Here is a 15,000-nt window from a genome sequence, read left to right on the forward strand (position 1 = left end):
TTGCCCACTCGGGATTTCTCGCTTGGTTCCGCAAGATCAAAGATCATTTTTTGGTGTTTTAAGTCATATAATAAATTCTTTATTGACCAAGCTTCTTCGGTCAAGATGTCTGGCCAATACCCAGCCATCTTGACCTCACGATTGGTCAATAACCCATATATATACCCGGGCTGAGAGTCAGTTAAGATCGTGTTTATTTTAGCTGCACACATGTTTGTTGTTTTGTAAAAGGTAAAAGAAATGTAGTCTGATCAGTTTCAAGTTGTAGACAAACATAGTATGCCACTCAACTTTAAGAACTTAACATGTTAAGAACGTTTTCAGGCTCCAACGTAAAAATAGAAAGAACGAGCAGCCTGAGCATCAAATGAATGGACTTCTGGGTAAAAAAAATGACGGTCTTGTAGAGTGATGTGTATGATGAAAGTCAAAGTCTGCTGCTGCAGCTATTCTCATGGCTGTATCGCCCAATCCTTGAACGACATGGGCGACCACAGAAACCGCAGGGGAAAGAGTTGCTGTCAGTTGGGGTCGGTTGGAGGTTGTTTGCGACGGCGTCGCTTTTCTTCCCAAGTTGCAATGAGGTCTTCCTCATACTGCTTTGCGCCGTGTAGGATGGTAGCACTCCATTTGGAGCGGTCCGCGGCCGGCAAGTGACTACCATATGGTGGGGTTTATCCCTGCACGACTCATGCTGTCCTTACAAAAATCCTTGTATCGCAAGTGAGGACGACCTCGAGGGCGAGCATTAGCTTTAAAAAAATAGTGTATCAAAATCAGCGGGAAGCAGACTTGTTTTTTTTCGAGTAGTCTATACCCCTTTTAATGTCATTTCATGATATACAAGGTTCTCGGGGTTTAAACTCGAGGACCTTCTTCCTGTGTCAGTTGTCGAAGAACCAGTTGCGAAAAAAGGGAATCAACTTCTGCTAAAAATAAAGACAATCAATGAAAGTTGTTCTCCTTGAAACCCGCTGATAAGTATATGTAATTGGATGGGCACGAGGGCAAATAAGGATTAATTTCACGCGTATTTTCAAAGTTTTCACAAAATTGCCCGAGTCACGAAGATACACATTGCGATTACATGTTTATCACAGAAAGGGCAAAATTATTGAGGAAAGCCCATTCAGTGCCGCGACAAATGACAAACAACACGCTCCCATTCGGTGAAAATTCGATTCAATAAATCGTTGCTGTCAACGTATCTTTTGTATGTGGCAAAAAGTAGTTTAATCTGGAAGAAGAAGATTCTCTTGTAAATTCGCTTGCTCTGGATAAGCAACTGTTAACCAATCAGCATCAAGTAATCATGCCCCCTTGATTATCAAAAGTGCCCTCCGTCTCAGCCAATCAGCATTCAGTAATTTTGCCCCGTATGTGATAATCAAGTTCAACGTTTTCATTGCAGGGAATTCTTTGAAAAAAATAAATCAGCAATCAATAATTGAAACCAGTAAAGAAGAGTGAAATACCCTTATAAACCATTTTCACGTTCTCGCGTTTAAAGGTGGGTCAAGGTACATTATGAGTTGTTAGGAGGCCTGTTTGTTGACTTTTTTGTCTCAAGATCGAAGAACAGATTTTAATCAGTCACAGCGGCTGTAGAGGGCTGCCCTGTAGCGTTCACGGATGCAGGCTGCACACATAGCTTTCCAGTGTCGGCATCAAAAATATGGTTGGTGTTCTCTGGCAATCCACGTGTAACACTTGAATAGACAATATTCGTATTCTTAGTATTGGACTGGAACAAGCTTGTAATGGAGGCTACTGCGGGGGAATACATTAAAAGGTATTTGCATTTGAAAAGATTTCCCCGCATTAGCCTCCATTGCAAGCTACTTCCAGTCCAATATTCCCAGACTTTGACGCCACAAAGAGCTTTCCAGTGACAGCATTAAAAAGCAGCGTGTTTTCGTTGAATTGATGATCCATTGGTTAAAGAAATATAAACCAGTAACGTGTTTTCCTTATAAAAGCGAACTGTTCAACTATTCAAGTTATTTCGAGCAAATGACTATTTCACTATCACGTTAGTAGATTTTCGTCTTTGATCTTTGCTTAGAGGGTCCGACGCCCGGGGAGAAGGGGAAAAAGGGGGGAAGGAGGGGGGGGGGGGGAATACTCCCAGAAAGAAAGAAATTCGAGGGAAGGAAGGAAGGGAGGGAATCGCCAACTTAAACTTGGCCGAAAAAATGAAAACTAAGCAATATTTTTAAAGGCATTAGAGTTCCTGGAAAAATCGGAACTGATCATCAGTTAGAATAACTGAGCTCCTCCTTCTCTCAACTTCAACTGCTTTTTGTTCATGTGCATCACGTTTGTGGATTGCTTAGAGGGCCCTACGGAGAAAAAAAATGAAAACTATTCCATTTTTAAGGCTGTAGAGTTCCCGGAAGTATAGGAACAGATAATCAGTTAATATAAGCTCCTCCTTCTCACAGCTTCAAAGGCTTTTTGTTCATGTGCATCGGTTTGATTTCTCAGAAATGTTTTGATCATATTCCGAGTCATGTGGTTAAAAATGTCATTAAGGACAATGACATGTCAATTTTATGCTTTCCTGGAGAAAGGAAACTGGTGGAGTACGTCCTCTTCACTGTTTCAGTAGAAGGCTTTTTACGGCGGCCGACTAACAAATGACATATAAACATATGATATGAACGCATGTCCTGTCTCTAGTTTAAATGAACCGTAATGCTCGAAACCGGCAACATTTCACAGGAATGGAATGCTTACAGAAAAAAGCTGGGGTTAAACACGCACTTCGTCTTGCATGCATACAGATAATAACTAGTGTATTCTGTCTCGCCACCGAATAGCAAAGGTGGCAGAATGATTCAGCAGTTCAGTGCTCCAAAGTATTTGAAAGAAAAGAAAAATGGTGATTAGACTGTGGTGTTAGCACATGACAACAACAACGTTGAAAAAACTAAAGGAAATTATTATGTCGTACGGCGAGGACTTTGAATCCGGCCCGAAGTGACGAGAGTTGAAAGGACAGCAAAGTTTAGGGGTTGTGTGACATTCAATTTCTCAGTCTGGGAAAACCAGAGGGGACACTTCGAGGAGTGTCTGATTTTCAACAGAATTCAACTCTCACAGCAAATGGGAACTCAAGTTAAGTGCAATTTGTTCTTCAGCCGAGATTGTAATGGACTACAGTTGTACATAATGCAACAGGATTCGTTCCCAAAGACAATATTCAGTAAAACTACCTTCTCGCTCTTTCATGCTGTTATTACTGTTAAAGACGAATGAACATTCAAGAAAAGACTGGTAACTTTTAATTTGATTTATATACAAGGTTCTCGGGGTTTAAATTCGCCAATATTCGATTTCCAGGATCTGCATTTTTCACCGGAGGGCCTTATTCATACCTTCTTCCCGTGTGTCACTTGCCGAAAGACCAGTTGCGAAAAAAAGGAATCAACTTATATCTAAAAATAAAGTCAATCTTTGATGCTTGTTCTCCTGGAAACCCGCTGATAATTAAGTTAAATGTTTTCATCGCAGGTACTTTTTTGAAAAAAACTAAATCAGCTATCAATAATTAAAATCCAGTAGAGAAGAGTTTGATACTCCGAAAGGCCTTTTTTACGTTCTCGCGATGAGAGGAGGGCCAAAGTATATTATGAGTTGTTAGGAGGCCTGGTTGTTATCTTTCCTTTCTCAGAGTCGAAGTACAGCTTTTGATCGGTCGCATCGGCTGTAGAGGGCTGCCCTGTAGCATTCATTGATGCAGGCTGCACACATAGCTTTCCAGTGTTGGGATCAAAAATAAGGTTGGTATTCTCTGGCGATCCACGTGTAAGGCTTGAATTCCCAGACTTTGACGCCGAAAAGAGCTTTCCAGTCACAGGATCAAAGAACAGTGTGTTTTCGTTGAATTGACGATCCATTGGTTAAAGGCACAGCAACGTGTTTTTCTTATAAACGCAAACTGCTCAACTATTTTAGTTGTTTCTACCAAATGACTATTTAAGCCCTTCGCGAAAAAATCTTTCGCTATCACATTTGTGGATTGCTTCGAGGGCCCGACGGAGGAGTGAATCGCTAACTGATTTGTTTAAACTTCGGCAGAAAAAAAATGAAAAGTATTCCATTTTTAAGGCCGTAGAGTTCCCGGAAATACAGGAACAGATAATCAGTTAATATAAGCTCCTCCTTCTCACAGCTTCAACGGCTTTTTGTTCATGTGCATCGGCTTGATTTCTCAGAAATGTTTTGATCATATTCCGAGTCATGTGGTTAAAAATGTCATTAAGGGCAATGACATATCAATTTTATGCTTTCCTGGAGAAAGGAAACTTGTGGAGTACGTCCCCTTCACTGTTTCAGTAGAACGCTTTTTACGGCGGCCGACTAACATATGACATATGTATGAACTTATAATATTATATGGACGCATGTCCTTTCTCTAGTTTGAATAAACTGTAGTGCTTGAAAACAAAATTTCACAGGAATGGAATGCTTACAAAAGAAGCTGACTTTGAACACGCACTTCGTCTTGTATGCATATAGATAATAGCTAGTGTATTCTGTCTCGTCACCGAATAGAAAAGGTGGCAGAATGATTCAGCAGTTGCTCCAAAAAATGATTTCAAAGAAACGAAAAATGGTGATTAGACTGTGCTGTTAGCACATGACAACAACAACGTTGAAAAAACTAAAGCAAATTATTATGTCGTACGGCGGACTTTAAATTCCCGAGGTGACGAGAGTTGCAAGGACAGCAAAGTTTAAAGGGGTTGTGTGACATTCAATTCCTCTTTTCTGGGAAAACCAGAGGGGACACTTCGAGGAGTATCTGATTTTCAACAGAATTCAACTCTCACAGCAAATGGGAACTCCAGCTAAGTACAATTTATTCCTAAGCCGAGGTTGTAATGGACTACAGTTGTAATGCAACAGGATTCGTTCCCAAAGACAATATTAAAACTGCCTTCTCGCTCTTTCATTCACTTTACTGGTATCAGTATGCTCAGAGTACTTATTTCTTTTAAGGACGAAGGAACATTCAAGAGAAGACTGATAAAAATAGCAGCATGAACGAAACAGACAAATAGAAAAATCCATTACAATTGATTTGCCTCTGTGTAATTTACCTCTCTCTCTTTCCCTACCAAAATCTGCATTTTTCATGAGCCTCCATGTTTGTTCGTTCCTTGTACACAATCTGCTCGCTAAATCTTATGTAAAAGCTACGTATTCGTTGAATTCCACAGGATCTTATAAGAAGCTATTCTTTTCGACACATATATGAGATTATCAGCGTCCTTCGGTATTGAAAAAATGGACCGTTAAAACAAAAACTAGTGCCAGTTCTATCTTAGTATAGTTTATAACATTCAACCTAATAGTTAAATCAGTGCACACTGAACAATAGTTTGATCACGTATCTCCAAAACGCCACTGAGTCATGTCGAAGTTGCTCCCAATCGAACATTCTTGTCACTTAAAGTTCATAGTCCCGCATTCCCAAAGAAATGGCAGCATTCTGTACTGAGTCCGCATTGAGTTTTAATTTCTTCTTCGCGATGATAGACAAAGAATCCTCCTGAACCTGGCTGGTTCATTGATATTGCAATGGCTTTGTCATTAGGCTTCGAAGTGTAGATCTTTCCGCTGGCTTCATCAAAGTAAATTGGTTCTGAAGGGTTATGGTTTTCCATACTTAACAGTCTTGATTCGCTCCTTTGGTCGTTGACCGACTACTGACAGGAATTACAGTCGATTTTGAAACAAAATTACCCTTGAACTTTAACGCCTTATAACCGTGTTGGTAACAATTGAAATATCTTGAATGCCACGAAGGTACTGAAGAAAGGACTGCAAGACAGTCTTTGTACGTTCCCAACAACACCGAACGATGAAACAGCAATAAATTATGATTTAATTATTTTGGACCGACTCGTGGTGTTCTTTGATTGGCTAATTTTTCGAAAAGTCAATCATTTGACATGATCCTCCCTCCTTTTCTTTTTTCTAAGAATTCAGTTTGTAATGATAAGGGAAAGTTACTTTCATTTTTACCCACTTGAGTTGCTTTATTAATTATTTGAGCCCCAGCCAGAGTCATCTTTTGTTTAATTAAGGGTGACTAGGTGGCGCCATATCAACGGTAAAATAAAGAGGGTTTTTCTCAGAATTTTCCTACATGTAAAGCACTTGTCGTTTACATAGGTTTAAGAAATGGAAAGAGAAGTCAAGTCGCCCGAAACAGAACGCAGGGTTATATAGAAATATCATCTGCCATTTTTCCGTTTTGGAGACAGTTTTGCGCTTCTTTGCGTGACCTTGTCAAAAACATTTCCAAGAAATGGCCAACTTCCGCTGGGAACCTTGCACTTTCGAACACAAATCAAATACGCACAGCGAGTGTAGACCGTTATTGTTTTTGTATTGGAATTTACTCCTTCGAAATGGCTTGGCTGTGGGGAATATGGGGGAGCGGAGAGGAAAAAAGGAAATTTGAAGTTTTGATCTATGAAGAAGATTACAAAGAGTTATGCGCTCACGTTCTTGAGAAATTGGAAATTGAAACAGGCGGCGATCTTTTCGGCCTGTGGCTTGACGAACACAAAGCCGTTATTCAAGTTGCTCTTGGCCCCGGGAAAGCATGCAGGAGGTCGTCGACTTCTTTTTACCAAGATGTCAACTATCTGGCAAGAGTTGGTTCACATTTAACCAAAAATGAAGGACTTTGCCACATCGGAGAATGGCATTCGCACCACCAACTAGGACTGGCTCAACCCAGTGGGGGAGATGAAAGCACCGTGTGGAACAACATGCCAACCTACAACCTATCAAAATTTGTGATTTTCATCGCCAACATTGAAGCCTCTTATCCGAGCTACAAAGTGAATATCAGCTGTTTCTTGTTTGAAATCGACAGCAGAGGTAATCAACTTCCGGTACTTCCGGGAGAATTTAGGATTCTTCATTCCGAGAACCCCTTTTCCCGGAAAAAGGAAGTAAAGTTTGAAAGAAACAACGGAGCAGAAACATCCACTGGGAGAAGTGAGGAGAGAAATAGTCCACGGGCTGACGATCCTAACGCACCTCCAAAGAAAAAGGGCAACGGTTATGGGAGAGGTAAAGGTACTGAGACTAGTGGTCGCTCGCCACAGGAAAGAGAGGAAAATCTTCCTCCTGACACCAATTGCGAGAATCAAAAAGATGGAGATAGAACAGTGGATGACTCAAGAAAAGGAAGAGAGAAAGAGCATGGAATAGATGGAGAGAAAGAATCTCAAAAGATCGAGAACCAGCTTCCTATTGGCAGGGAGGAAAGTAAAGAAAAGGGTGAAGAGGTCAAGAGTGGTGTAATCTCTGGTGGAGCTGATCAAATGGGCACTTCGAACCATGACAACAAAGAAGTGGCTCAGCAGACAAAGAACGGCCCTGAGGCAGCAAGAGATCCTTTTGATGGCAAGAAAAAAGATGTGTCAACAGGTGATTCAGAGGTGCAAGGCAAAGAAAAGGAAGGAGGAAGGAAAAGAAACGAAGATGGAACCCCTAGTGCAAACGAAATTGAAAAGAAGAAAGAAGATGAAGAAAGCACTGAAGATGGAAATGAAGACACAATGCAAGTGCAGACGAAAACAGAGGCTGAAAATGAACAGAAAAACGCGGAAGAAGGTCCGTCGCCAGTGATTCAGCAACCCGCACCGATCAACCATCAAGACTCAAATGTTCGTGATGATGGGCCAAGAAGTATAGGTGGTTCAAAAGGTGATTCAGCGGTGCAAGAAAACGAAAAGCAAGAAGAAAGAGGAAGAGGTGAAAGTGGAAGGCCTGATGCACAAGAAGGCGAAAAGGAGACGGAAGAAGCAGGAGGAAAAGAAACACCACAAGATCACGAGAGAGGAGAAAATGAAGGTTTGAAAGCTGGTGCTAAGGAAAAGAAAACGGAAATTGCTGAAAACATTCAAGCCGAAGGAAAGGAAACCCATGATAACGATCAACCAACCAATCGAAGTGCTTGAGATCAGGGTGACCACATGAAAAGGGATTTGAAGAAGGCGGTCAAACATAACGGATTAGCAGAAGAAAAAACAGTCACACTGTCAAAACCGAGCACCAAAAAAGAACAAAAGGAAAAGCCAAAAGGACACTGCAGACAAAGCAAAAGATAAGCCTAGGGGAACGAAAACAGAAACAGGTGAACCATCAAGGAAGCCGGTGGAGAGAAAAGTGGACCTTAAGAACACATCGAAGCCTGCGACGGATAAGCCATCACTTTCAGGGAACAAGAAAGGGTCAATAAAGACACCGCAAGCAAAAGCCCCTGCTGTGAAAACGAAGGCCACCTCAAGTGTTTCGCCCAAGAAAAAACGCTAGATTAATCAAATGATTGGTCAAAATAAACTTTGAACTTCAGCTTTTTTTGCGTTAGAGAAAATGTCAAATTGCAGTTATGTTAAAATTGGCCGTTCCAAAAAAATGCAAGTTTTTTCTTTTCATTATAACAAAATGAATGTTCAATTAGAGGACGATTTGAATTGACGAGAACTAGTTTGAAAGCAGTAAGTAACAAAATTATGATCTGCAGTTGTGGGGTAATTACAGAATGTTTTGTTTAATTCACTTGTTTACTCGGTGTCTCAGAGCTTCTCTTGTCATCTATGGTCGAGGGGGATAGAAGGTGGGGGCTGGGGGATGGTAGGGCGACAAAATTCTTCCCATTCTAAAAGCCTAAGAGGCTATCTCATACAACGCGCACCCGCCAGTTGGTAAGAAAACTTCCGATTTGTTCAAATTCTGTCGAAGAGTTCGAGTTGCTTATGTCATTTGCTTGAAGCGCGTTCCGCTGGCTTCATCAAAGAAAATTGGTTCTGAAGGGTTATGGTTTTCCATACTTAACAGTCTTGATTCGCTTCTTTGGTCGTTGACCGACTACTGAAAGGAATTACAGTCGATTTTGAAACAAAATTCTCCTTGAACTTTAACGCCTTGTAACCGTGTTGGTAACAAATGAAATATCTTGAATGCCGCGAAGGCACCGAAGAAAGGACTACAAGACAGTCTTTTGTGCGTTCCCAACAATATCGAAAGATGAAACAGCAATAAATTATCATTTAATTATTTTGGACCGACTCGTGGTGTTGTTTGATTGGCTAATCTTTCGAAAGTCAATCATTTGACATGATCCTCCCGCCTTTCCTTTTTTTCTAAGAATTGTGATTTCAGTTTGTAATGATAAGGGAAAGTTACTTTCATTTTTACCCACTTGAGTTGTTTTGTTAATTACTTTAGCCCCAGCCAGAGTCATCTTTTGTTTAATTAAGGGTGACTAGGTGGCGCCATATCAACGGTAAAATAAAGAGGGTTTTCTCAGAATTTTCCTACATATAAAGCATTCAGTTGTCGTTTACATAGGTTTAAGAAATGAAAAGAGAAGTCAAGTCGCCCGAAAAAGAACGCAAGGTTATATAGAAATATTATCTGCCATTTTTCCGTTTTGGAGACAGTTTTGCGCTTCTTTGCGTGACCTTGTCAAAAACATTTCCCAGAAATGGCCAACTTCCGCTGGGAACCTTGCACTTTCAAACACAAATCAAATACGCACAGCGAGTGTAGAGCGTTTTTTGTCTTGGATTTTACTCCTTCGAAATGGATTGGCTGTGGGGAATATGGGGGAGCGGAGAGGAAAAAACGAAATTATGTGATTTTCATCGCCAACACTGAAACCTCTCATCCGAGCTACAAAGTGAATATCCGCTGTTTCTTGTTTGAAATCGACAGCAGAGGTTATCAACTTCCGGTACTTGCGTGAGAATTTAGGATTCTTCATTCCGAAAACCCCTTTTCCCGGAAAAAGGAAGTAAAGTTTGAAAGAAACAACGGAACAGAAACATCCACTGGGAGAAGTGAGGAGACGAACATCAACATCAAGAATCTTGAGCTGAAAGAAGATCGTACAGGCGCACCAGCCGTTATCATGCTGAGAGGAAATTTTGAAGTATTTATCTATGAAGAGGATTACAAAGAAATGTGTGCTCACGTCCTGAGGAAACCCGACATTGAAACAGGAGGAGACCTCTTTGGTTTGTGGCTTGACGAACGCAAGGCTGTTGTTCAGCTGGCTCTTGGTCCTGGCAAAGGATGCAAGAGGACCTCGGTTTCTTTCTACCAAGACGTAAGCTACTTGGCAAAAGTCGGTTCCTATTTAACCAAGAAAGAAGGAGTTTGCCACATCGGAGAATGGCATTCACACCACCAACTCGGATTGGCTAGACCAAGCGGTGGAGATGAAAGCACTGTGTGGAGAAATATGCCGACATACAATCTGTCTAGGTTTGTGATATTCATCGCCAACATCGAAGCCACTAGTCAAAACTACAAAGTAAACATTGGCTGCTTTCTGTTTGAAATGGACAGCAAAGGAAAATGCCTCCCAGTAAGGCAAGGAGCCTTCAAGATTCTTCCGTCAAAAAATCCATTTTGGCAGAAAAAAGAAGTATACCGGGAACGGAGCGATGGAGCAGAAAACCCGGAAGGTGACGTGTTTGACGTCGATATTAAAGATTTCACGCTGGTTAAAGGAGAGAAATCACCTCATGTTACGATACAACGCCCTAGAATCAAACGAAATAGTCCACGGGCTGACGATCCTTACGCACCTCCAAAGAAAAAGGGCAACGGTTATGGGAGAGGTAAAGGTACTGAAACTAGTGGTCGCTCGCAAATGCGCCAGCAGCCATGGGATGTTCACGAGAAGCCAAGTCATCGACAGGAAAGAGAGGCAAATCTTGCTCCTGACACCAATTGCGAGAATCAAAAAGATGGAGATAGAACAGTGGATGACTCAAGAAAAGGAAGAGAGAAAGAGCATGGAATAGATGGAGAGAAAGAATCTCAAAAAAACGAGAACCAGCTTCCTATTGGCAGCGAGGAAAGTAAAGAAAAGGGTGAAGAGGTCAAGAGTGGTGTAATCTCTGGTGGAGCTGATCAAATGGGCACTTCGAACCATGACAACAAAGAAGTGGCTCAGCAGACAAAGAACGGCCCTGAGGCAGCAAGAGATCCTTTTGATGGCAAGAAAAAAGATGTGTCAACAGGTGATTCAGAGGTGCAAGGCAAAGAAAAGGAAGGAGGAAGGAAAAGAAACGAAGATGGAACCCCTAGTGCAAACGAAATTGAAAAGAAGAAAGAAGATGAAGAAAGCACTGAAGATGGAAATGAAGACACAATGCAAGTGCAGACGAAAACAGAGGCTGAAAATGAACAGAAAAACGCGGAAGAAGGTCCGTCGCCAGTGATTCAGCAACCCGCACCGATCAACCATCAAGACTCAAATGTTCGTGATGATGGGCCAAGAAGTATAGGTGGTTCAAAAGGTGATTCAGCGGTGCAAGAAAACGAAAAGCAAGAAGAAAGAGGAAGAGGTGAAAGTGGAAGGCCTGATGCACAAGAAGGCGAAAAGGAGACGGAAGAAGCAGGAGGAAAAGAAACACCACAAGATCACGAGAGAGGAGAAAATGAAGGTTTGAAAGCTGGTGCTAAGGAAAAGAAAACGGAAATTGCTGAAAACATCCATGCCGAAGGAAAGGAAACCCATGATAACGATCAACCAACCAATCGAAGTGCTCGAGATCAGGGTGACGACATGAAAAGGGATTTGAAGAAGGCGGTCAAACATAACGAATTAGCAGAAGAAAAAACACTCACACTGTCAAAACCGAGCACCAAAAAAGAACAAAAGGAAAAGCCAAAAGAAAAAAACGAAGCATGGAGAAAAACGTCCAAGGACACTGCAGACAAAGCAAAAGATAAGCTTAGGGGAACGAAAACAGAAACAGGTGAACCATCAAGGAAGCCGGTGGAGAGAAAAGTGAACCTTAAGAACACATCGAAGCCTGCGGCGGATAAGCCATCACCTTCAGGGAACAAGAAAGGGTCAACAAAGACACCGCAAGCAAAAGCCCCTGCTGTGAAAACGAAGGCCACCTCAAGTGTTTCGCCCAAGAAAAAACGCTAGATTAATCAAATGATTCGTCAAATAAACTTTGAACTTCAGCTTTTTTTTGCGTTAGAGAAAATGTCAAATTGCAGTTATGTTAGAATTTTAAAAACAAGTTTCAACATTGCCATTGGCCGTTCCAAAAAAATGCAAGTTTTTTCTTTTCATTATATAACAAAATGAATGTTCAATTAGAGGACGGTTTGAATTGACGATTTGAATTGACAAGAACTAGTTTGAAAGCAGTCAGTAACAAAATTTTGATCTGCAGTTGTGGGGTAATTAAAGAATTTTAGAATGTTTTGTTTAATTTACTTGTTTACTCGGTGTCTCAGAGCTTCTCTTGTCATCTATGGTCGAGGGGGATAGAAGGTGGGGGGTGGGGGATGGTAGGGCGACAAAATGTCAAAATGAGCCAGCTAGAAAACGAGGCAATGCCTTATGCTCATTTTCCTTCCTATTCTAAAAGCCTAAGAGGCTATCTCATACAACGCGCACCCGCCAGTTGGTAAGAAAGCTTCCGATTTGTTCAAATTCTGTCGAAGAGTTCGAGTTGCTTATGTCATTTGCTTGAAGTGCGTTCATCTTCAGAAACTTTCAGCAGTTCGAAAAACACAGGCCAAATTTAGGAGCCCTTTCTTGAACACTTTAAACGCGACAATCCCTGCCTCAGGATCATCATTCAAATTCTTTGAAACGTTTCCTTATCGTAATGGCCAAATGTCTCAAGGGCAAAGTAGTGGACTTTCCCGCCTCTAACAGCGTTCATTGATATTCTCGGTTTGTACTTTGAGAACAGTTCTCCTTGGGGGTGGAGAAACAGATTTTTTTGTTTACAACAGCTGTTTTTCCAAAAGAAATATCAGGACGGATTTCGTTAACTAAGCACCGAGTCTGAACTGATTCGAAGCATATCGAAGGACACACCATTATGACTTAAGTGTGCTTTTGTCGTACAAAGACTTAATTGAGAAGTATTTCTTTCGCATCTTCTTTAGTTGCTAAGCTTTCGACTTAGACCCTTTTTACATCGAATATTTGCTCTAGTCAACAAAGAACGCAAGATATGTTTCGAATAACGGATGTTATATCAATCAATCCACTGATGGGAAACCTTCCTGCCCGTCAAAAATGTTAATCAGTAAAGCATCGCAACACAAAAAAAGTGAAATGTGCAAATACAACTTACTTCTAGTGCAATTTGTTCGTAAGCTGAATATATAAAACTGAACTAAAATTTGCAATGGTCAATTTTACCATTCCGGATAACCCCAGGACAAGCCCTTCTTCTAGGATCCGCTGTGGGGGGAGGGGGGGGGGGGGGCTGCTAATTGTTCTCGAGCGGTCTTATCTTCGGGGATAGGGGTGGGACAAACCTCCAGAATTACAAGAAGTCTAGGCAGTGATGGTTATAGTGAAAGAAAGCGAAGCTTTATTTTGCTTTCTCTTTATGTCCGATATCCTGCTGAAATTATAAAGAGTCACTTTAAATTTCTTGTTGTTATTAAGAAACCAATATTGTTTGCTCTAATCATTGAGGAAAACGATGCATTCGGTCGATGTGAAATGCCGGGGATGGGAAATTATCTTTCTTATGTGACAGGGGTGAGCAACTTTCCGGCAAAAACGAGGAAAATGTTGTAACTTTCCGCGGGGAACAGCTACAATAGTATGCTTCCTACTAATCGAGATTCGTGCAAGTCTGAGAAAAAAGCCGCAAAATCGCAGCTGTATCTACAGGCTATTTATCGCTGGTCCTTTCAAATATTAGTTTTCACAGGATGAAATCTTCCCCTTTTGGTTTCGCTGAGGAAGCTGAACAAAGCCAATAACAAAATTAGCGTAACAGCCCTCGCTCTGAGCTATACTCTCGCGTATTTTCCCGTATTCGTTTGCCGGATAATAGGCCTTTTTCGATATATTAAAATTTAGCTTGAAAGAGAGATTTAGAGGAGGACAAAGACAAAGGAAAGTGGATGATATGAAAATATTTTTCACATTCATTCCAAACGTGTTTCTATTGTTTTTGTCCTCATGCACTGCCTCACTATCAAGTTGACTATTCAAGAACTCACGGCCTTGTTCCTTCCGAGCTACTGTAGCGAGTGGCTCTATAAACTTGAGATGTTTACATCGATCCTTGCATAGTTTTGACATGTTTAACAAATCATATCTACTTAAGACGAAGCACCTTTCTGAATTTCATTTTTTTTCCCTTCAGTGGGTCTCATAATCAAAGTCATGTCTGTACTTGCAAATTACATGCAATTTGACAGTACCTTTTCACGAAACGTATCTACTCAATGAGCCTTCTTTGCAAAAAGACATTTTCCAATATATAATAACTAGGTTTAATATTGGAAACGTCACGAGGCAAGTCAATTAGTATGTCAAAAAATTATTTAATAAAAGACAAAGTCATTTTTGTTTTCCCTTTTTCATGCCTGGCTCGCTTCCCCGTTTTGTGGGACTGTGTATATATGATTTACACTTCTCTGCACCGACATTCAAAGTCGAAAAGTACGGTTGTAATCAATAAACAGCTGATACGAAATTTAAAATATATATTTAGCAAGAATTCCTCTCGTTTATTTTACTGGCTAATATTCAGGTATCTGACATCTTAAATGTTTATTTTTTTAAAAACAGGTATTTAAATTTAAAAATTCCTTTTCTAGAGTATCATGAAAAATACTGAAAATCATCCAGATGTGCGCATGCTACCTCAAGAGGAAGTCTTTTTTTAGAATTTCATAAGTGATCTTAATATTAAGATTGAAACATATGTTAGCCAGAGTAGATGAGTCATCTTGGATTAGCTCAGTAAAACCAATATCTCCCCGTGGCCAAGGAAGAAAAGAACGTTTCTTCAGTCGGTGTTTACTGTAACATTATGTCATCTCTAGAGTTGCCACACCGAAGTTTGGCTGTTATTGTTGTCGAAGCCAGTGTTTGTGCGTCAATGAATATTATCAGTATTGTTGGAAATGTCTTGGTTTGCTTGGCCGTGTACAGAAATCCCAGACTGCGAT

General features: G+C 40.8%; 2 protein-coding genes across 2 annotated transcripts in view; both read left to right on the forward strand.

The window, feature by feature from the left end:
• Positions 1 to 6,178: 6,178 nt before the first annotated feature.
• Positions 6,179 to 12,238, forward strand: LOC138001107 (myb-like protein X). The gene is made up of 3 exons (XM_068847771.1): positions 6,179 to 7,989; positions 9,385 to 9,432; positions 9,783 to 12,238. Exons 1-3 carry the CDS (start codon positions 6,426 to 6,428, stop codon positions 11,984 to 11,986), a joined length of 3,816 nt encoding a protein of 1,271 aa, XP_068703872.1. The 5' UTR covers positions 6,179 to 6,425; the 3' UTR covers positions 11,987 to 12,238.
• A 2,328-nt stretch (positions 12,239 to 14,566) lies between these two features.
• LOC137999071 (kappa-type opioid receptor-like) overlaps positions 14,567 to 15,000 on the forward strand; it is a 1,779-nt gene continuing 1,345 nt past the window's right edge. The window contains exon 1 of the mRNA XM_068844902.1: positions 14,567 to 15,000. This exon is cut by the window's right edge and continues 1,345 nt beyond it. Coding sequence (XP_068701003.1) covers positions 14,862 to 15,000 — 139 coding nt within the window. The 5' untranslated portion in view covers positions 14,567 to 14,861.

This window comes from Montipora foliosa, chromosome 4 (assembly GCF_036669935.1).
Source record: "Montipora foliosa isolate CH-2021 chromosome 4, ASM3666993v2, whole genome shotgun sequence".
In the NCBI taxonomy this organism is placed as follows: Eukaryota; Metazoa; Cnidaria; class Anthozoa; order Scleractinia; family Acroporidae; genus Montipora; species Montipora foliosa.